Source organism: Rhipicephalus sanguineus, chromosome 9 (genome assembly GCF_013339695.2).
Source record: "Rhipicephalus sanguineus isolate Rsan-2018 chromosome 9, BIME_Rsan_1.4, whole genome shotgun sequence".
In the NCBI taxonomy this organism is placed as follows: Eukaryota; Metazoa; Arthropoda; class Arachnida; order Ixodida; family Ixodidae; genus Rhipicephalus; species Rhipicephalus sanguineus.
Genome location: NC_051184.2, coordinates 54,778,143 through 54,800,661, shown reverse-complemented (window position 1 = coordinate 54,800,661; position 22,519 = coordinate 54,778,143). Strand labels below are relative to the sequence as shown.

Genomic DNA, 22,519 nt, shown 5'->3' with positions numbered 1-22,519 from the left:
TGTACAATACGTCTGAAAGGTTTCTGGGCTGCACATGTTCTTGGTGGCGTACACCTGTCCGGTGATCCGCTATGCTGAAAACCGTAATACGTTTACGGGCAAGGTAGAACTCCACAGCGGTATTTGCACCACCTTGCAGAGGCTTCTTGTTGACGTTCTTGTATATAGATGGCAACCCGCTAGCTGGTCGGCAAGCAGAGCAGCGACTTCCATTAATTGGAAAAGCGACAAGCAAGAACCGCCATCAGCGAAGTGTATAAAGAGCTATTATGTTAAGCAGCTAAAGAAACACCACAAGTTGTTTCGGAATGAAACTGACATAGCTTAAGCTAGAAGTACAAAACTTATGAGATACGAACTGACATTTATTCAAATGGAACAAAATTGCTCGCAGTTAATAAATTTTCGAGCGAAAATTGTTATGTATAGGCCTTTAGTGCTACATTATATGAATATATAGTAACAAATTTGCGAATGTATCGAAGTATCTTAAGATACAATTGGAATGTATCGTACCGGATACAATCGGTGTTGTAGTATTTTGTATCTGTATCTCAAATACTTCTTGCCTGAGTATCTTGTATCGTATCGCGATACAATTTCAAAGTATCTTTGCCCAGCTCTGCATAGCAGGAACAAACATTAGGAAACAGTGCTGGTACTGAGCGAGCAATTACGGTAGGCGAGCCACACGCAAAACAGAAAGCTTCACGAAAGCTCAAACCTTTTTTTTTCTTTTTCTGAAGCGTTGCTTCTCTCCTACTGCTAATACATTCAGTCTTTCTCAACACTCACTCCAAAGAGTTGGCCCGCGTCATTGGGCCCTTATCGGCGCGGCCGACTTGCATTTTTAATTACCTGGCACTCAGACGTCGCTTTAAACTTCATTTTGAGCGAACGGCGCGTGTTTGTCGCGGCGCATTCCTTGGGTGATAACCATCAATGTGCGAAACGTTACGCATCGTGCTTTGTTGATGTTATTCGTAGGATTCAGGACACGCGCGTGTGGACGCACGCGCAAAGAGATATCTGCCACATGACGCTGAAGTGTTTAATCCCTGTCAAAGATGCTTACGTTTGAAACAGATGCTAGGACGAAGATAGGAAGTGATTGCATATGGCAGATAGACAAGGTGATAGACTGCGTCCCGTGTTGTGTGATCCGATTTACCTATGTTGTAAGGCCATGTTGTAAGACCTTAGGCGTGCGTGAAATGTTGTAAGGCCCGAGGCGTGCACAAAGAAGGGGGGGGGGGTGAGCTCCACTAATGGAGAACCCTGCCTATGCTGACTATAGCACAAACAAGCACGGCGGCTACTTTTCGCCGGTCCATTTTAACAGAATAGTCAGTGATGCCTAAATAGTCACGGATGACTAAACAGACGTCTGGGTGACAACGCAATCAGGATAAAAACTACACAGATTTTGAGGCCATTGTACCGCTCGTTGCGCGCGGCTGAAGCGATAGCGAGAGCCGGAAATACGTCATATCGACGTCAAGCTTTGCACACCAGCTTTATAAAGAACATTACCATCACGAAGCAACGCTTCTCTAAGGTTTATAAGGTTAAGATCCCGAAGGGTATACACTGTAAGAAAAAAGGATGTCCTTTGACTCTTTTTTTGTTACACATGTGAATATCACATGTGTAACTCTGTTCAGAGAGGCACGTTGGCTCTCTTTAGGACAGTCGTGGGATGTATAACTCTCTTTAGAGAGCCAATGTATGCTTTACTGCCGACTGCGTACGCCATGGAATCAATCTGAGAGTGGAATACGGACGCCGTCCATCGCCGCTCTGTACGAAGGCTAACACTTGGTTATACGAAGGTCTAAGAGCAACGCTGGAAAGAAACGGCCATTGGAACGCAACATCAGGGGTCCCCGGCCGACGTTATCGTCAAAAACCTGCGTTGCCATATCCTCGCACTTGAAGCAATGCCGGGACAGGACGGACAATGAACGTACAGGGTAGATTTGGCGTCCCCCTTAGATTTTTAGGGAAGGCACCCCCTGCCCCCCTCTTCCTTATACACGCACGCCTATGGATGCGCTTATCTGAAGAAATACGCATGCGTAATGCCAGTCGTTATGCCAAAGACTCATGCCGCGCTTCAATCCGTGAGCACTAGCTGTACGTAAGTAGGATGATAAGTAAATCGACATGCATCTAATTTACTCACGAAATAAATGCGTTCAGCTTGATTGCATACAACAATTTTAACACGAAAGAAAACCGTTTTTCTCGGTGTCTGCCGCACCGATTTGGAGGGAAGTTCGTTGCGTGGAAATATGAAATTCTACTTGATCGTACGGTATACGTATAAGCACGCACGCATGCACGTACAGCCTTCAGAACTTTAGATGCGAAACATCTTATGGCGGAGTTCAATCCGGTGGGGGTTGTGTGCGGCGTCACCACCCTTACTGCGCATCCGAAAACCCTCTCCACACACCTCCTCTCCACAACCCCTTTCCACACCCACTCCCCCTCTCCACTCCCACTCTCCAATCGCCCCCTCTCGCGCGCCTCATTCTCTCCTGCGCAACGCCGCGATGAGCGCCAGCGCATGCGCGTCCCCTCCCTCTCTCTCTCCTCTCCTACGCTCCCTCTCCCGCGCCTGTCGACCGCGTTCCCTGCTCGCCCTGTGAGAATTACAGGCCAGGCTAGAGGGAAGACACGACGCGCGTAGCGTTCCCCCTCGCGTTCCATGACGCGAGGTCGGTAGCATGACCAACGAACGCCAACGGAGCGCGATCGTGCAAGTTCTCCGGCTTCGCATCGCCTCATGGTACCCTTTAGCGGGAGATGGTGTAATTATTTTTAACTATATCGCGCGAGCGTCGACCGCACGCAGTATCAGCGCCTTATGATGGCGATAATCTGCGAGACCGGCAGTACTACAGCTGCCGTACTACTGCCGGCAGTACTACTACCGGTATCGCAGATTATCGCCGTTGTAAGGCGCTGATACTGCGTGCGGTCGACGCTCGCGCCCTATAGTTAAAAATGCCGGAGGCTTACAAAACAGACACACACGAAGATGACTCGTTAATGCATTTATCTGGGCTAGTTCGCACCAACTTAATGCTTCCATATTACTAGCGAACATGCGCAAGGACTAGAAAGAAAGACACAGGACAACCACAATCGGTTGTCCTGCGTCTTTCTCTGTAGTGCTTGTGCGTGTTCGCTAGTAATATGGAAACACACACAGAGACGCACGCGAGTACAAACACTGATGCACACGAGGGCAGACAAAAGCATATTGCCACGGGGTTGTGACGGTGCACAAAGCAATCGCAGCCAGTAAAGATCAAACTCCTCATCGGGCGAAATTGTGCCCAGAAAAAGAATGACACTCGACGTGCAATTCGTCGGCTTTTATGCATCCCTTATCGAACCTTTCCAACGTTATCGCTGGTGCTCACGTTATATCGAGAATAAACTATGGTTCGCGTTACGAGCGCTATCTTGTCGCAGTATTCTAAAGTAATCGGGAAAGTTCCGAGACATTCCCGCGCAACCTGCTCGAGGCAGTGGTTACAAGTGTATCGGGCCGGTTACATAAAAACAGAAGAAGAAGCGCGTGTGGCAATATGTGTACGCATGCGCACACACAAGCGCACGCAAATGGGCGCTTGCACGCTTACAACCGTATGTACGACCCCTACGAAGTGGGACCCACCTTGACAGTGACGAAAGTGATGTCGTGCTCGAAGTTCTGGACGAATCCAGCGATCACTCCGTCCAAGTGCCACATCCGGTACTCCGACGTTGGCTTTCGGGGAGAGAAGAGAAACGACATGATTGTTGCAGGAGAAGATGGCACTGCACCTTCAAGCACGTTTTCGCGTTTGATATGCGACGGGGCTCGAACGCGGACATTGACGATTGCGTACTACCGTATTCATTCTTAATTTGAATGGCGGACATTTCCAAGTGCAGCGTTAAAGAAGCCTGACAAAAATTTGGCGCCAGTCCTGTCATTTCTTGTCCTTGTTCCTTTGTGCCTCCAAAATTTTTGTCAGACCACGCACCAACTAGCCCAAGAACGCGTTTTAGTTAAAGAAGCCATAATACATCTTCTGGTTGTCTTACGGTAATGAGAGGCTTGTCGTTCGGGGAGCGTTAGGACATTAGAGAGTTTTAGTGCGGGGGACCCCAAGCCACCTGCGTACGCACGCTCTTGCGTTCCTTTGTACTCCCAGCCGCATCCACGGAGAATACAAAAGAACGCTAGGGCTTACGTACGCAGGTGGCTTGGGGTCCCCGGCACTAAAACTCTCTATTTAAAAGAGATGAGTTTGGCATGGCGCCGTGCGTCTGCGGTGTACAAGGCTGCGAAGGCACTGCTGTGACAAGCCAACTTGTAGAAAGCAAGAGACGCCGTGTTTTAGATAACAGCTGGACCTTTTTTGTTTTGTTTTGTTTAATCGAAGCTACACAGTGCAGCAATATTTCAGCATTCGCACATATTGCCAAGACATGGAACCCATGTCATGTAATTATATCAACCAATAAAACGGGCATGTACGCTACGGGGTATTCCGTTGACGAAGCGCGCGCACGCAATTATTATTCGCTCACAATATCAATCAATCAATCAATCAATCAATCAATCAATCAATCAATCAATCAATCAATCAATCAATCAATCAATCAATCAATCAATCACCTGCGCACGCTTCGTCTTCTTTGCACAAAAACTATATTATCACATTTATCGTTCGTATGGACATCAGACAAATATCAATCTTCATCAATAAATACCTGCCACGGTGGTCTAGCGGTAATGGTACTCGACTGCTGACCCGAAGGTCGCGGGATCGAATCCCGGCTGCGGCGGCGGCGGCATTTTCGATGTAGACGAAAATGTTTGAGGCCCGTGTACTCAGATTTAGGTGCACGTTGAAGAACCCCAGGTGGTCGATATTTCCGAAGCCCTCCACTGCGGCGTCCCTCATAATCATATCGTAGTTTCAAAACGTTAAACCCAAAGAATTATTACACATTAATTATCACAATCTTCATCAATAATAGAGCACGCGTAAGCGCGCGCCTGTCTTCTTTATCTCTGCTTACCTCGTATCCCAAGCTGTGGACGAACCAATCATCGCCTAGGAAGTTGCAGGCCATGTCGACGTCTCCATTGTAGATAAGAGCCCTCAGTTGGCCCGACTCGGCCAGATCTTGGACAACCTCGCGCATCGTGGTGTATTGCTCGGTGTAATTGATGGCCAGGCTGAAATGTATTGCAAAAAGCCAGTTATAAAAAGCCAAAAAGGCAGTGGCGAAGCAACGAATGCGATAGCAACAAATTGGAATGTCATACGAAGGAAGGCTAGTCGTTTGCGGAAACTCCTTTATCAAACACGGCTGCTGCAGCGAGGGAAGTGACTTTCGAGCGGTCTATGGCTTTAATGCAAACTTTGCGACGACAGCACAACACGTACGAAGCTACAGACCGTCCGTTTAATCCCCCCCTCTCAAGAGACAAGCGCGGGAGCACGGGCGACCACGCACTATAGGTCAAAGTACAGAGCACGGAGGCACGCCTCTCAACTCCAGCGAAAGGCGAGTGGGGCGGTGCCTCGGAAGGACGCGCTTTACCCCTTTGCTCCGTCTCGCGGATGACAGTGAATAAGCCTCTACCTCGCTGAAACACCTTAGAGGTCTGCGTACCGCGAACCGTACATAGTGCACATGAATAACTCTCCGTTAGTATGCTGGAGGATGTATGCGTTAGCGACCTTGTGGGTTAACGCGTTGCACCATGGATCGAGGAGTCGCACAGAATATTTGTAATGCATGTCCCCACGTGGGAGACCTAAGGTCCGCTCGGCGATAGCTCTGCAGGACTATCAATAAAGTTGTTACCAACCAACAAGGGTTCTAAGATGCGCTAGTTGGTTCACGAACATTTCGCCAATCCGCAGAATATTCTTATTAACCCCATAAATAATCTCAATTCAGTTAACCTAGCAGTTCGGAGCACTGCACGCCATAGACTCACTTGCAAGGGTACCACTGCAGCGGCGATTCCTGGACGTGCAGTGCTTCGATGACGTCACGACGGTTGAAGTACAGCTGCAAGCGGTCTTGGTCGATGCACTTGGGCTTGCCGACGTTGATGGTCTGTGCACGGTTGACAGTTTAAGCATGATTACAGAGCTCCTCACGCCAAGCACCATTGTGAATTTTTGTTAGACACAATATTAATGAGAACTAACAGACAATAACGCCAAGGAAAGTACAGGGGGTGTTATCTGTAGTATTAGAATGTAAATGTGAAGAAAGTAAAGTGGACGAAAAGATGACTTGCCGCCGGCAGGGACCGAACCTGCGACCTTCGAATAACGCGTCCGATGCTCTACCACTGAGCTACGGCGGCGGTCATCCTCCCGTCCACTTTCTGGGGTATATATGTTGATTAAACCTAGGAGTGTTAGTCAGCGCCAATCGCAGCCATGGCGGCGAGTGTGGAACACTCTTTTTTTTGCCTCTTGGCGTCACGTAGCACGTGATCTTTTTACGAGTTGGCAGCTGACCAATAATCCCTCGCATACTACCTGAAGGCATTAAGTCTGCCAGGACGAGACCCTCGCTACGAATGAAGGAAAGCTATGATTTTTCAAGGGCTCGTTTATCTTTGTTAGACACAATATTAATGAGAACTAACAGACAATAACGCCAAGGAAAGTACAGGGGGTGTTATCTGTAGTATTAGAATGTAAATGTGAAGAAAGTAAAGTGGACGAAAAGATGACTTGCCGCCGGCAGGGACCGAACCTGCGACCTTCGAATAACGCGTCCGATGCTCTACCACTGAGCTTTTACTCACATTTACTTTTACTCACTCACATTTACATTCTAATACTACAGATAACACCCCCTGTACTTTCCTTGGCGTTATTGTCTGTTAGTTCTCATTAATATTGTGTCTAACAAAGATAAACGAGCCCTTGAAAAATCATAGCTTTCCTTCATTCGTAGCGAGGGTCTCGTCCTGGCAGACTTAATGCCTTCAGGTAGTATGCGAGGGATTATTGGTCAGCTGCCAACTCGTAAAAAGATCACGTGCTACGTGACGCCAAGAGGCAAAAAAAAAAAGAGTGTTCCACACTCGCCGCCATGGCTGCGATTGGCGCTGACTAACACTCCTAGGTTTAATCAACATATATACCCCAGAAAGTGGACGGGAGGATGACCGCCGCCGTAGCTCAGTGGTAGAGCATCGGACGCGTTATTCGAAGGTCGCAGGTTCGGTCCCTGCCGGCGGCAAGTCATCTTTTCGTCCACTTTACTTTCTTCACATTTACATTCTAATACTACAGATAACACCCCCTGTACTTTCCTTGGCGTTATTGTCTGTTAGTTCTCATTAATATTGTGTCTAACAAAGATAAACGAGCCCTTGAAAAATCATAGCTTTCCTTCATTCGTAGCGAGGGTCTCGTCCTGGGAGACTTAATGCCTTCAGGTAGTATGCGAGGGATTATTGGTCAGCTGCCAACTCGTAAAAAGATCACGTGCTACGTGACGCCAAGAGGCAAAAAAAAAGAGTGTTCCACACTCGCCGCCATGGCTGCGATTGGCGCTGACTAACACTCCTAGGTTTAATCAACATATATACCCCAGAAAGTGGACGGGAGGATGACCGCCGCCGTAGCTCAGTGGTAGAGCATCGGACGCGTTATTCGAAGGTCGCAGGTTCGGTCCCTGCCGGCGGCAAGTCATCTTTTCGTCCACTTTACTTTCTTCACATTTACATTCTAATACTACAGATAACACCCCCTGTACTTTCCTTGGCGTTATTGTCTGTTAGTTCTCATTAATATTGTGTCTAACAAAGATAAACGAGCCCTTGAAAAATCATAGCTTTCCTTCATTGTGAATTTTTATTACACGTGGATGAATGGATGCTATAAGCGTCCCCCTTCGTAACCTGCTGGTAACATTACGAGTCAGTGCAGACCGGGGGTGGGGCAGCTGATGTGTCAGAGGTCGTCTTTGAAAAATTCGCGCTCCGTTCTTCGTTCGCAATGACAAAATCTGGAAAGGGGGACCTTTAAAGGGGTCATGACAAGGTCACCCCGCCTATTGCGGTTTTCTGCAAAAAACAGATGTAGAGGGTCTATTGTACCTATACATATAAGAAAAATGTACTGTAAATGAAATTTTAGTGCAAAATAAGCCCTAGAGGTCGCCGGCTATAAACCGCGCCCAAACGCCGGTGACCGCCATTTTCTCAATGGTGTGTATGACGTCGTGTGCTACATGGAGCGGAGTCGTCGTCTTCTACGATAGTTTCAGCCACTACAAAAAGTGTTCAGTTTCGATGTCGAGCTGAAGAAAGCTTAAAAACAGCTCGATTACACGCGCAGCTGAGCACAGAACAAAATCGTTCGCCGGAATGGAGACGCTCGCAGAGCAAGCAGCTTGTTACGTCACGCTTTGCCAGTGCGTCAGTGTTGCCCGACTTTCAGGCCGCTCGCGTGTTTAAAAAATATTGAGTTATAAATTAGCTGATCGGCCAAATGCGCTAAAATTTCGCCAGCTCGTTCGTGAACGCATAAGGATTAACCCACATAACACAGATTGCGATAGAAATTGTGTGTCATAGCCCTTTAAACAACTCGCGTTTGAATGTATCTCTCCCAGCGATCATATAATCGTGCCGTCAGTGCAGGATTCGACAGCGGCTCGTTGATACGGCAAAAAGAACAACACCGAGGCACGGTGTGAAATTCGTGACAGGCTCTCACCGAGGTAGGCCATTTGAACAGTTTCCTGATGAGTCGCCTGAAGGCGTGCTGCATCGTGCTGTCGGAGTAGCGTAGCGCCAGTGAAGAACTGCCTTGGTCGTAATTGCAAGGGTCGTACAGGTTGTACACGTTGAGGCCGCTGCTGAGGATGATCTGGTTGGCTTTCTTCACCTGCGACATACGCGGTCGCGCAATCACTTCCACGGAGCGGACGAACATTGGAACTAGTAAGTCGCCGTCTGAACATATCCTCTTAAAAGGAGATTAGGGAGCTGCATCTTCTTGTGACAGATAGGTGCGAAAGAAATAAGTTAGTATTTTATAATTTTTAAAACGGGTTTACATAGTTCTAGCCAGCATTGTACGTGCTCGTGTCATCATTCGCGGAAGACCCGGTTACCAGAGACGTAGGCGTGGGTAGTGTTTGTTGCGCCATCCTTTAGGAAAGAGAACACACGGCTGTTGCCACAGCAGTTGAAGCCCATGCCCCACAGCACCGACCAGAAGATCCAGATGCTAGACAGCATGACATAGTATAGTATAGTATAGTATAGTATAGTATAGTATAGTATAGTATAGTATAGTATAGTATAGTATAGTATAGTATAGTATAGTATAGTATAGTATAGTATAGTATAGTGTAGAGTAGTATTGGCCTCGAGGAGTTACGGAGTCGCCCTCTATCGGACGCGCCTCGATAGCGTGCTAGGCAGGATACCGCCGGCGCTCTACAAAAACACCTCGCGGAAGCCCTCCAGGGCATTTCTGTAGGTACTTTCAAAATTAACTGTGTTCTTTACTGTCAAAATAATCATTTTCGACGAACTGAAAGCACAATATAGTCTACAGTCGCTGTCTCTTGGCAGAAAACCGAGCACCCGCTTCACGCTGTCACCGCGTTGGAGACCCCTGAACCGGCTTCTTACGTGAAAGGTAGTCACTCGCTGAGTGCAAACTATGGGAAATATCTCGTTAGAGTAGACTGCCTGTATAACCAAACGGAGCATAACAGAAAGAAGCCTCAAGCCAGCGATCGCACGGGTTCGCGACGACTGACGGTGCCTCTGCATGTATGAGCGTCTGCATGTATGTTCGTACTGATGGTTTCGCTTTTGCTACGAGCGCGTTTTGGCACCGCGCTGTGAACTTTAGGCCGCAAAATATGAGAATTTATGTAGCTTATGAAGCAATGCATGCCTCATCAAATGGGAAGGTTGCCCGTCGGCGGCGTCAACACGAGTGATGCAAAAAATAATCGTCACGTGATGGTGTCACCATATGACGTCATCATGACGTCACAGATCGCTAAAGTATGTAGCGTCATTATGACGTCACATAATGTGACGCCATAATGTGACGTATTCACACGTCATGGTCGCTTTGCATTACCTCCGTGATCGGTCACGGAGGCCGTGCAAAACCGCGTTAGGTGCAGAAGGCTTTTGGAGGGGGGCGCGGGAGAATCAGTACATCGATTGACAAGAAGATGGCTTTCGCCTTGTAGTCATCTTTAACGAATGCATAAGGGACCCTGTGCGTTTTTTTTAATTCAACGTATCTAAACAATGACTTGCGCATCTGCAGCCGATTTTGTGGACGCTGAGCACGGGGCCGACGATCAAGAGGTCGCATTGGAGGGTTCTGAGATGGCATCGCACGTGGTAAAAGGTAGCGCTTTTACCATCCTGTGGCAGATGAGCATCATTTGCCGGCGGGAAGCGCGCGCGAGCCATCGTCTCAGTGCGCGCTGTCTGCTACTCACCGAACATCGCAGGCCCGACGCAGTAACAAAAGTCTTCGTCGCGGAAGTGCTTCTTGCACACAAGACTCGTAGCGGATGGCTACTTGCCGGTACTTAGCTTTACAACCCATGCTTCACGCTGTTTCTTGTCCCGCGGTTACCAGTGCAGGCTGACACTGGGCTCCTTTGCGTAAGCGCGGCACTGCGGCACCGAGCGGTACAGCCCCATGTTCGTCGCCTTTACCATTACAATGGTTTCAATTGAGTAGAAAATGAGAGAAAACTTCCGAATTTGAACAGACCGCAGCGCATGCGGGACTTGAAACTCGTTTTCAAAGCACGCGGCAGTGCGCCACAAGCAGCCGACGCGGCCGCTGAGACCACGTGATCCTGCCAAGCACGTCACGCCGACGGTGGCGCCGGCGTTTCCAGTGGTGGGCCTCGAGGCCAATAGTATAGAGTAGTATAGTATGGTATAGTACACTATAGTATAGTATAGTAAGGGGTGAAAAAGGGAAGCGAGGAGGAGGGAAAGGAGGAGGGAAGAGTAAAGCATAGCACAGAAAGAGAAAGGGAAGAAAGCCAGAAGGAGAAATAAATAAAAAGAAAGAAGGAGAAGAAATACAAAAAAGATAGACAGAGCGAGAAAAAGAAAGAAATACATAGAGAGAAAGAAATATAAATGAACAGAGACAAAAAAACACTTAGAAAAAACAGACAGACGAGATAAAAAAGAAAAAGAAGAAGAAATAAAGAGAACAATGAAGAGAAACAAAAAAGCCGCCAACTGCGCACTTTCTTCAGGCTTGGCACCTCTGGTTTTTCCTTTTAGGAGAGCTTTAGGAGGGACGTCTAAAGGCGCGCCAACCACTCATTTTATGTTGTGTCCACATGATTAGAAAATAAATAAATATATACCGGCTCGACGCAGGCGGGGTTCTTGGTGGACCACCCGAAGTCGCACGTCTCCTGAGAGATGCTCCCATTGCAGCAGTTGCTCGTGAGTTCCTTCCAGAGCCTGCAAATTGAAAACGTTAAGCATTTTGCGGTTTGTGGCAGAAAGCTAATGGTGTAGTAGTAGTAGCAGTAGTAGTAGTAGCAGTAACAGCAGCGGCAGTTGTAGTAGTAATAACAGTAGTGGTAGCGGTAGTAGTAGTAGGAGCAACAGCAGCCGCAGCAGTAACAGTGGTAGCAGTAGTAGTATTAATATTATTAGCAGTACAGCAGTAGTAGAACTAGCAGCAGTAGTACTAGCGGTAGTAGCAATAGTAGTAGTAATACAGTAGTCGTAGCGACACCAGCAGCAGTATAAGCGGTCGTAGTAGTAGTAGTAGTAGTAGTAGTAGTAGTAGTAGTAGTAGTAGTAGTAGTGTTGGTGGTTCTTAGTTCAGCGCTTGTGTCTGTCGTTCTTCTCCGTCCCGCGTTTAGCGCTGTTTGCTCACGTCTTAATCATGTACTAACCAGCCCAGCTAAGCGCACTCCTCCAGTAGTAGTAGTAGTAGCAGTAGTAGCTGTCGTCGTCGTCATCGTCTTGGTGGTAGTGGTGGAGTGGTTACAGACGAAGTTAGCCTGTCAGGGCTGCAGACGGGAGCGTTTATTCTGAGGGTCTCTTTCCAAGTAGAACGTTTGACTATTCACCACTTAATCCGTGTCTATCTCGCTCTTTGTCGCGATGTTATGGCGACGCTGGAATTACGCGTACGGCAATGGTTCGACGCAGGTATGCTACAAGCACGACGTTATCGCGATTCCATTTTCCTACCTCTGACGTCATTTTGCTTCCACTTTCACGCCGCCGCCATCGGTACATGCTGGTCGTCCATGGAGGTGCTTCCCGGCGAAAAAGATCCTCAATTTGACCGCGTGCTCTAAACATAAACGGCCGCAAAACTAGTAAAACCGCTGCTCAAGAACACCATCGTTATCTGAAGCTGATTTCCGCAGCGCCCCGGATCCGAACATTTGTTTACTCGAATAACTGTTGGGATTTTACGTCCCAAAACCACGGTATGATTATGAGGGACGCCGTAGTGGAGGGCTCCGGAAATTTCGACCTAAATCTAAGCACACAGGCATCTTGCATTTTGCCTCCAACGAAAATGCGGCCGCCGCGGCCGGGATTCGACACCGCGACCTTCCGGTCAGCAGTCGATCACCATAACCACTAGACCACCGCGGCGGGTAGAAAGACAGGAATAGAAAGAAAAAAATAAGAGAGAGAATCAAAGAAAGAAAAAAGAAAGAAACAGAGAGAGAAAGAAAAAATTACACCATTTCCCGCTAAAGGGGACCATGAGGCGATGCGAAGCCGGAGCACTTGTACGATCGCGTTCCGTTGGCGTTCTCTGGGCATGCTACCGACCTCTCGTCGTGGAACGCGAAGAGGAACGCTACGCGCGTCTTGTCTTCCCTCTAGCCTGGCCATTAATTCTCACAGGGCGAGCGGGGAACGCGGTCGGCAGGCGTGCGAGAGGGGGGCAGCGTAGGAGAGGAGAGAGAGGGGGAGGGGACGCGCATGCGCTGGTGCTCATCGCGGCGTTGCGCAGGAGAGAATTTCGGCATGTCTAGCCCGCGTTTCAGAGGAAGAGGGGAAAGGGGAGGGGAGAGGGGAAGGGAGAGGGCAAATGGAGAGGCGGAGGGAGGGGGAAGGGAGAGGCAAAGTGGAGAGGGGGAGTGGAGATGGGAGCGGAGATGGTGAGTGGAGAGGGTATGCGCACGCGCAGTAAGGGTGGTCACGCCGCACACCACCACCACCACCACCACCACCGGATTGAACTCCGCCATAAGATACTTCGCATCTAAAAATTGCAGTGGCTTAGCTCGGCTATGCCAGGATATACGTAGCGTTAGCAAAGGTTCAGCTGATTATTCTGAGCTTTCCAGATTGTCTAGGATTAGCTTGATTGTCCTGCTTACTGCTGCTCCAATGACACACATTCGGCCACATCGCTCAGAACCGGTAGACCTGGCGGTATGGCCGGGTAACGATACCCATTGGTAACGCTAAAGAGCGGAATGTTCTGCTTAACGAGAAAGTTCTTGCACGTTGTACAAACCCGCGCCACGGTTTCACCCCACTCAGGCGCCGCCACTAAACTCAACGTTTCACGCATGGCACTACTCAGCGGCGTCAAGTTTTTCAGGTGCCATAGTCTTTCACACGCGTCGCACACGTATCCAAACGGATTGTTTACGAAGTCCGTCTCGAAGGTCCGAGTCGCACTGGCGCTTTCGCTAAGTTTCACAGTATAGGCAGTCGATCGGCGAGCCTTGACGTCATCGACGGCGTCTTGTTGTTGCTGCTGCAGGGATGGTCGGGCACGTCGCTCAGCATCCTGGCGACGCCCCTTTGCTAGACGTTCCTCCCCTTCCTCCAGTGTCTCCGCAGCACGTTTAGCCTTCCTCTGTTCATTCTTTGTACGCTGAACCGTTAATTGCCAGGCAACTACATCGGGATCCGATGACATAAGCTTCTCGGCTCTTCTGCGCCGTTGAGCAGCATTTGCGCTCTCCTTTTTCATGGCGTTACCCACCTGCAAACGCCAGTCAGAGGCGCTATCAAGCGGCACCAGCGCATTGTCAGACGTCGACTGCACAACGAAGGCGAATAGCTGCGCGCGCCATGGCTACGACGTCACCCCTCTCGAATGCGCAGAGCAGCAGCGGCGAGTCACGCGCGCTGGCGCCAGTCTGTCTGCCCGGCTGCGACGCCACTGCTCCCGCTCTACGCCGCCAGCAGCGGCGAGCCGCGCGCGGCGGTGGCGGAGAGCACGTGAGATGCCGGCTCCGCACTCATCCTCGCGCATGCGCAGCACGGCTCATGATGACCCACGCGAAACCAGCTCCGGCTAGGCAAGTGTAGCTAACGCTACAAAAAAGGTGAATTCGATCCCGCGACCTTCGGGCCAGCAGTCGAGCACCATAACCAGTAGACCTCCGCGTTTGGTATATCAGTTTAGACTACAGAACACTGCTTACCTCTGACCGAAAAGACCGTGGTAGTAGCCGAAGAACATGATTGAATTGCCGAGAAGCTCCATGTCTAGTGCTCCGTTTCCGACGGCGTATCCCTTGGAAACGAAAACAAGGCAGCATATGCAGCGATAACGTACAGTACATACAAATATTTGGGAATCAGGCAGGCGATTAAGGTATAACCGCCGCTCTAACTGTATCTTAAGGTGCTAACGGAAGGTTTCCTGGTTTCTAAACTAATACCAGCAATGTAAACGACAGCACACATACCGGGTTTCTTCCGTAACACTTTACAAAAAAAACATGGCTGATCCCTCCGTCATAGAAATCGGTATAAAACGAAAGTGAAACGTGCACATGCCTTCATAGTAGTTGATTGTTTATCGTGCATTGATCTATGAGAGCTTGTACAATGTGTATTGCTGTTTGGCAGTTATAGCACCGTTTGACATGGATGCACCCACGTTGACGCCTAGTGGCACGTCTCCATCGCGACGACTAAGGTCCATGATTATAATTTACCGTTGTGGTAGCTGAAGCTGTAATATGTCTATACCTGGACCCAGCATATCGCGAATCCCGCGCAAGAATGACATCAACAAGCACGTCATAACCACACGTACTCGATATGCACGCCTTCAAAGCGTCGTCAATTGAGAAGAGAAACAGGAAGTTGTGTGCTCCCCAGTAATGCGGAACGTAGGCCTGTGCTCGTGCATACACTACTATACACTGCGCTTCAGCAACACGGGGGGCCCAGATTCATAGCTTGAGCCCCGAACGCGCGAATGCGTTCCACGTCCCGCTGGCCTCTGTCTCGCTCCACGAAGGCATCACATTCGCTCGTCGACATCGTTGCCTTTCTGCGGCGCTAACTGCAGCAGTTTCATTAGTCGGTGCTATCATAATCGAAGCAGTAGGCGGCGGAGAAACACCGTTGGTGCACGTGGAAGCTGCACTACTCCGACAACGAGCCGTCACACGCTAACACAAAGCTAAAGGCAAAGAACGTAACTGCGTCGAGGGCGACTCCTCGATGCTAGTGCGGCCAGCGTCCCTCGCTAGCATGGAGACGCTGTAACTGCGCCGTCGCCAAATCGCTCCCTATCGGCACTCGTTAGTGTCATCACGCAGTACATCACTTCACCGCCCCGCCCCGCCCCGCCCAACCTAGCCCCGCCAACAGAGAGCACCGTGCGAGGGACAATGCGTGGAGATATAAGGCGCGTTTGTGGAACCTCGCGCATGTACCTCGGTGGCGTATAGTCAGTAGAGCGCCGGGCTCCTGTCGTCGCGGACCGGAAGTCGTGGGTTCTACTCCCGGCGGTGGAACTTTTTCTTCTAGTTTTTTTTTTCTTTCTCATTCGTTGGTGTGCCTTTTACAAACATCATATCCGCGACGGAAATACGCCAGTGAAGTTCTGGGGGGCCCCGGCATAAAACACTTTCGTGTTAAAGGGGTCATGAAGCACCCCTTGGGCTTGTTGAAAAAACACAACCTGCGGAAAGCTGACACGGCTATGAACTGCTCTGGAAAATATTACAGTCGTGCGCGCCGCGTAAAGGCCACAAGCGGAGCGCGAAGTTGCCGTTTCCCCAGGCACCCTCTTTTCAAACAGAGGCCGGTTCTCACTCTCGTCGGTGGGCGGGGCGTCTGCACGTTGACGTTGCGGAGACATAGCATGCTTATTGGCCGATAGCCGGATGAGATGCGCTTCTTGCCACGGGGTGCCGCCACTTGCCCGCGCCGCACTCCTCAGTCTGCTAACTTTACACGGTAGCCGCACTCGCGCGTGCGAATCACAGCGGGAGAGCGATCGCGTTTCATGACGCGCGCTGACGTAACTTCTTACTCCCGTGCCATCCCTCCCTGTCTAGCTTGTGCGCTCGTCGGCACGAGAAAAGAGAGAAAGCGCTGAGAGCGTGCGCCAAACCCCCGTAACTCCGCTAATGCTTGACGGATTCGAGAAATTTTTGCGGCAATCGATTTGGGAGGCAGTAAGCTCCGATACTAAGGTCATTATATCATTACTTGGAAAGTGGTTCATGACCCCTTTAAAAAGTATTGAACAGAGGGTTCCAGAGCGGAAAGAGAATGTTGCATAAGAAAAAAAACCTGACAATGGGCTGGTTAGTTTAACATTATCAACTCACCTTACGCAAACTGCAAAAATAAATCAGCACAGCGAAGAAACACACGTACATATCACATCAGCACAAACTATGCGGTAAATATCGGAACGTGTGTCTTTCTTCGCCGTGTCCAGTTCTTTTTGTAGTTTGCGCAAGGAAATTTGAATGTTAGCAGCAAACTCTGAAGTTCGGAGGTCGTCTATAAATGATAACATTACACTAATCCGTAGGTCTTTAACAAACATCGATTCATTAATTAGAATATGGTTCATGTTGAAATTACCGAATCGTATAGCCGGTGGGTTCGCAATACATATATGCTTGGAATAAAATCTGATTTCGATATATGCGCCATCAAACATGCGGCTCAGAAATACACTGTTGTTTCAATTACTAAGTTAACAAATCACCTTATTGTGCACTGAACCAAAAGTGTAATCGGAACGCCATTGTATACAGTCATATCCATTGGGAAGGAAAATATCGAAAATGATGTCACCCTGAAAATTCGCTTAAAGTAAACACGCGTTGAAAACACGCCGGTTACAATTCAATTCCAATGTGTATCATAGAACAATTATTTAAACATTAATTCATACTATACTGAGTAGCGTGCTTTTAACATTTGTGGACGTCCGCGGCACCCGACAGATTGTTCTTGCATAATTTATTTCTCCTCAGAAACTCTACGCTTACATATTTCTGACACTGATATCTCAAACAGCAGGCACACACAGCTTACTTTGCTAATATAACATCATCGAATAAAATAGCAAAACAAGAAGTAGTAGCAGTATCAGCAGCAGTAGCAGTAGTAGTCGTAAACGTAGTAGTAAGAGCGCCAGCAAAAGCAACCATAGCAGCAGCACTAGTAGTAGTAGCAACAGCAGCACCAGTAGTAGTAGTAGTAGTAGTAGTAGTAGTAGTAGTAGTAGTAGTAGTAGTAGTAGTAGTAGTAGGAGTAGCAGTAGTAGTAGTAGTAGTAATAGTAGTAGTAGTTGTCGTTGTTGTAGTAGCAGTATAGTAGAAGCAACAGCAGCATCACCAGTAGTAGTAGTAGTAGTAGTAGTAGTAGTAGTAGTAGTAGTAGTAGTAGTAGTAGTAGTAGTAGTAGTAGTAGCAGTAGTAGTAGTAGTAGTAGTAGTAGTAGTAGTTGTCGTTGTTGTAAATTCACTTACCTTGAGATTAACTCCCCGTGGGTCTTTGACAAACCGCTGCGCAAGCAGAGGAACGTAGACACCGGCGTAACTTTCGCCCGCGATGTAGAAGTCGTTCCGCTTGAACTCGGGATACTCCTCGAAGAAGTTCAGCGTGGCGAGGTAGTTCTCGTCGGTTGTTTGGGTGTCGTCGCTAGCGTAGTTTCCCGAGCGGTCGTAGGAGAACCCAACGCCCGCGGGCGATTCAAGAAAGATTATGTTCGCCACCTGTAACGAAAATTCGAGAACAAAAAAGATTAAGATGTGCTGGACAACATTCACTGGGCACCTTGATGAACTATTCTGAAAAGCGTGGACGTTTCATGCGTGCGAACATTTAAAATGTGTGAGCATTGTTGTTGACGTCCGAACATTATGACCTGTGAACATTGTTGATTTGAATGGACGTGTGAATGTCCATTCATGCGTAAATTTTGTATTGTTTTATGACCATCGACTTCAGTGTTCAAATTATTATACAAGAGGAGTAGCCACACCTAGGCACTAGGCCCCAACATCTACTTTAACACGTTAAAAAAATAATAATAATAGAAGTTTAAAAGTAATAATAGTAAAAGTAATAATAGTAAAAGTTTAAGGTGGTAGACCACCTTCAAAAGTCAATCTTTTTCCCAAGCTCGATTTTTAGTTTTTTGTTTTTTATGCACGCCCAAACATTAAAAAATATGTTGCAACAAAAATTATCCTCCTATCATCAATAGTTTGCAAGTTACAGAAAGTTTTCCATACCCCACGCTCGTATAGCGAAACCGAAACCACACTGCGTTGGTTTCGAAAGTAAGTGTTGTTTGGTCTGTAGTAATGATATTCAAAAATATTTATCAATTTCATTTTGACTGTTACATAAGAAGATGTCATTAAATATAACTTTGTGTTTCTGATTATTTTTAAATCTCTAAAAACAGCCACAAGGGGGACGCACGCTTTTTGCAAGCTCTGAAATCTTTCTTTGCGTTTTTCCCAAAATAATAATTTGCTCCAAGTAATGCGACGCAAACTTTCATTACGTTTTTCTCAGTGTGTACTTTGAACTGACATTTTGTATAATAATTTATAACATATATATCTGTGCAGTGAACTGCAATAAAAGAAATTGATGGAATATTTTTGAATTCACAGCTGATTTTGCAAACAGGTTCAGTCTAAAGTGACTCTTTTCCGCCGTCTTTTTGGTTTTTTAAACATTACTTCCTTGATATTTACTGCATAATATTTATTCTAGTTCATTGCATAGCTCCAACCTTTAGTTACAAAAATGCTAAAGCTTTTCTGAATTAAGCCACCCATTAGTCACTTATCACGGCTGGCGTGACTACCACTTTTAATGCAATTTTTGACAAAGATTACCTCCCAATAAATAAATAATCAATATTTTGCACTATAAATTGCTAGGTAAGTTTAACAAGACGTGCTTGTTTTGAAGAAAAAGTTATTTCAACGCTGGCTGAATAAATAAATAATCACCATCACTGAACGCCGGTTGGCGAAACAAGCGGTCATTAAAGCTTACTGGAGGTGCAAAGTGGTTCGCCAAAGTTTCGTCGTACCTTGTTCCAGGTGAAAGGGTTCATGGTCATGTTGATGCCCTGGTAGCCAACCCTGAACGGGCCCAGCTCTGCGATGGCTCCCACGAGTGAACTGCAGCAGGGACCCCCGTTCAGCCACAGTAGCACAGGGTCCTCGGAGGGCGACCGCTGGCTTTCCATGAACCTTTACGAAATCCAGAAGGGGAAAAAAAAATGGCGAAGCTAGCACTAAGTCACGCAAAAGCTTGAAACAGCGGAACCGGACGATTCTGAAGTCCAGTCTGGTTGCTTCTAGGTTGTTGCTAAGCTTTAAGCTATAGGTGATGCTAGGTTGTTTCGAGGTTTATTCTCAGCGCAGAGAGGTTGGAGTTAAACCACAGACAGTCACAGATGCGACACGGATGTTCAAACTCCAGAGACAGAAACTCGCGCTGAAACAGAGTGTTCGCGCCTCTCATAGATCTACGGCCACGTTGTCTTTGGCGCAGGGCTTCCATCGCTTCGGGGTCGCTTCTCGCAACCGTCGTTGCCTTCCCGGTTCCTTAGTATTCTCTCAGTGTACGTACTCGGAGTCTCAGGCTCGCCGCCGTCGCTTTCGCAGCCATTTCTTGAGCTAACTGTTGCCTTCTTCATTTTTAGTGCACCAGTAGTGAGTAGTGGGATTTTCCCAATTTCTGTGGCATATACCCGTGATTTCTTGGGCTAACTGCGGCCTTGTTCATTTGTAGTGGACCAGTGGTGAGTAGTGGGATTCGCCTAATTTCTGTCACACATACCCGTTCATGATGTTGATAGCTTTCTGGTGACCTTGGACACTTTACGGCCGGCTATAAGAGCTTCTCGGTTAAGAACACCGCGTTTTGCCGAACCCACAACTATCTATCTTCTGGCGCGAGATTTAGCCTAAGCACCAACTTGCTCGAGAAGATATTGAGGCGAAAGCCTTAGGTGCCTCACAAAACGCGAAAAGTGAGCGCCGACGGCATCAACACGAGTGATGCCAAAAATCATCATCACCATGCGACGACGTCACCCAGTGACAGTCACGCGATGTCAGAGGTCGCCAAAATTTGTGACGTCATTATGACGTCACTACGAAGTCACATCACGCGACGTCACATGATGACGTCATTGCACGACACCACCGCTTGGTCAAAGGTGGGCCGATCGCGAAGGCAGTGCAAAACTACGTTGTGTGCGGAAAGCTGTCGGGCGGGATCAATACAATCAAATGAGAAAAAAAAAAGAAGATCGACTTTCGACTTCCAGTCCTCTTGGGCAAATACATAAGGAAGCGAGTGACTTGTGGCGAAAACTACGTTCTTTGAGGAAGAGTAGTGAGCGAGAGTATTAGGAAAGTGTATTTCTTCGTGAATTTCGAAGTATTGGGGAAGAGTATTTCTTCGTGAATTTAGAAAATGATGAAACATAGTGTGCGTACTGTCGGCGTATTGGTACACGCTTGTAGAGATCGATGTGCTGAGGATATGAAGACAGCCTGCAAGTCGCATAACCTTCGAATGTCACATTGCGATATTCTGCTTTCAGTGAGCTGTTGGAAGCTCTCAAACAAGACGTTCCGCAACATTCGCACTACTTACACCTACCACAAAACACACCTCTGTAAGTACCAATAAATATGATCCAAGAGCGAGCATCGCACCGACAAGTTAGATTAATTGGTTTAGCAAAAAAAAAAAGTGAACATACCAGAGAACATTTATAGAGATTGCAGTCTACACAAGTCATATTACTTGTCATTAAATGAACAAAAAACAAGACACCAGTACTAATATTTAGCTTATTAAAACGTGAAATCGAAATATTTTTACTCGGTGAGCATAAAGATTACCTATCACCTGAGTTGCAAAAGTGAAGTATTGTGGTATTTCAGTGATCTGAGTTACTCTATATTATCCCAAGCATCTAGAGTAATTTTTTTTAGTAGCTATATAGGAAAATATGAGAAACACGTTGAGCCGGCTATTACGACGTCACGATATCGATAATGAAAAACACACAATAACAAAAAAGCAAGAAGGAATAAAAGAATAAGAGAAAAAAATGAGATAACCGCGACGGTGTAGTAGCGCCTCCGGCGCGCAGGCGTGGCGTCGGAGAAAGAAACACTTCACGGACGAAGAAAGAAACACTTCAAAACTTGAATGTCACGAGCACAGACGGGCCGATATGGCCCATGTACTTTGGGAATGCGAAAGAAATGAAGATAGACTACGAGGAAGGACGAGTACAACTGAAGGACTCTCTGAAGCGGGGCGCCTTGCTGAGCGATGGCGAACCGCCCTTCTCAGCGAGGCCCTCGAAGACCAGGAGTGGGCCGTCCAGCGGGCCAGGGCCGTCGCCGAGGACCTCGGAAGATGTTCCTCGAATGGTGGATCCCTGGCTGCCTAGCCCCGGGCACAATAACAACCGTTGGGCAAATAAAGTTTATTCAACTCAACTAGCTATTTATTACAGTGCAATGAATACATGCATAAAGATCAAAACAGTCAACATGATGGCCAAGCAGGAGTGACGTGTGCCATAAGTGTGCACACAAGGCTGGACGCATGCACTCAACATTGCACTCTCTAAAAAAAAAAAACGTGATTCAACCTTTTCGGAAAGTCCTGGCTTGCCACGCATATGACTCTCTCTAAAGAGACACGTTAACTTTTGGATCCCACGACTCTCCTACGAGAGTATAATGATGATCTCCTAAGATCATCCTACGTGGTATATGCGTGGGATATACGTGGGATATACGTGGCAAGTCAGGACTCACAAAAAGAGAGTCAAATGACTCTTTATTTTTAACTTGGGGGTAGTTCCCAATTCAGAGTGACGTGCCTCAAAAATGAGAGTCAAATGACTCTTTATTTTTAACTTAGGGTGTAGTTCCTAACTAATAGTGACGTGCCCCAAAAATGAGAGTTAAAAGAGTCTTTATTTTTAACTTGGGGTGTAGTTCCTAATTAGGAGTGACGTGCCCCAAAAAATGAGAAGTGTGACTTGTACTTCTATATCGACAAAACGATAGTACCATTTCTGCAAATAGTGACGGGATAAAGGCGACATGCACTAGTAGTGACCAAATAAGCGTGACGTTTACGCCAGTGGTGGCTAATTAAGAGTAACGTGCGATGTAAGTGACGA

The 22,519-nt window shown here is 47.6% G+C and overlaps 1 protein-coding gene across 1 annotated transcript in view; it reads right to left on the bottom strand.

The window, feature by feature from the left end:
• Nucleotides 1-3,673: 3,673 nt before the first annotated feature.
• LOC119405538 (lysosomal protective protein) overlaps nucleotides 3,674-22,519 on the bottom strand; it is a 42,644-nt gene continuing 23,798 nt past the window's right edge. Inside the window, exons 3-10 of the mRNA XM_049419431.1 lie at nucleotides 19,385-19,547; nucleotides 17,799-18,044; nucleotides 14,491-14,582; nucleotides 11,431-11,530; nucleotides 8,772-8,942; nucleotides 6,020-6,141; nucleotides 5,089-5,248; nucleotides 3,674-3,784 (exon numbers count right to left, since the gene is read on the bottom strand). Of these exons, the coding sequence (XP_049275388.1) occupies nucleotides 3,674-3,784; nucleotides 5,089-5,248; nucleotides 6,020-6,141; nucleotides 8,772-8,942; nucleotides 11,431-11,530; nucleotides 14,491-14,582; nucleotides 17,799-18,044; nucleotides 19,385-19,547 (1,165 nt within the window). The remainder of the gene's footprint in view (nucleotides 3,785-5,088; nucleotides 5,249-6,019; nucleotides 6,142-8,771; nucleotides 8,943-11,430; nucleotides 11,531-14,490; nucleotides 14,583-17,798; nucleotides 18,045-19,384; nucleotides 19,548-22,519) is intronic.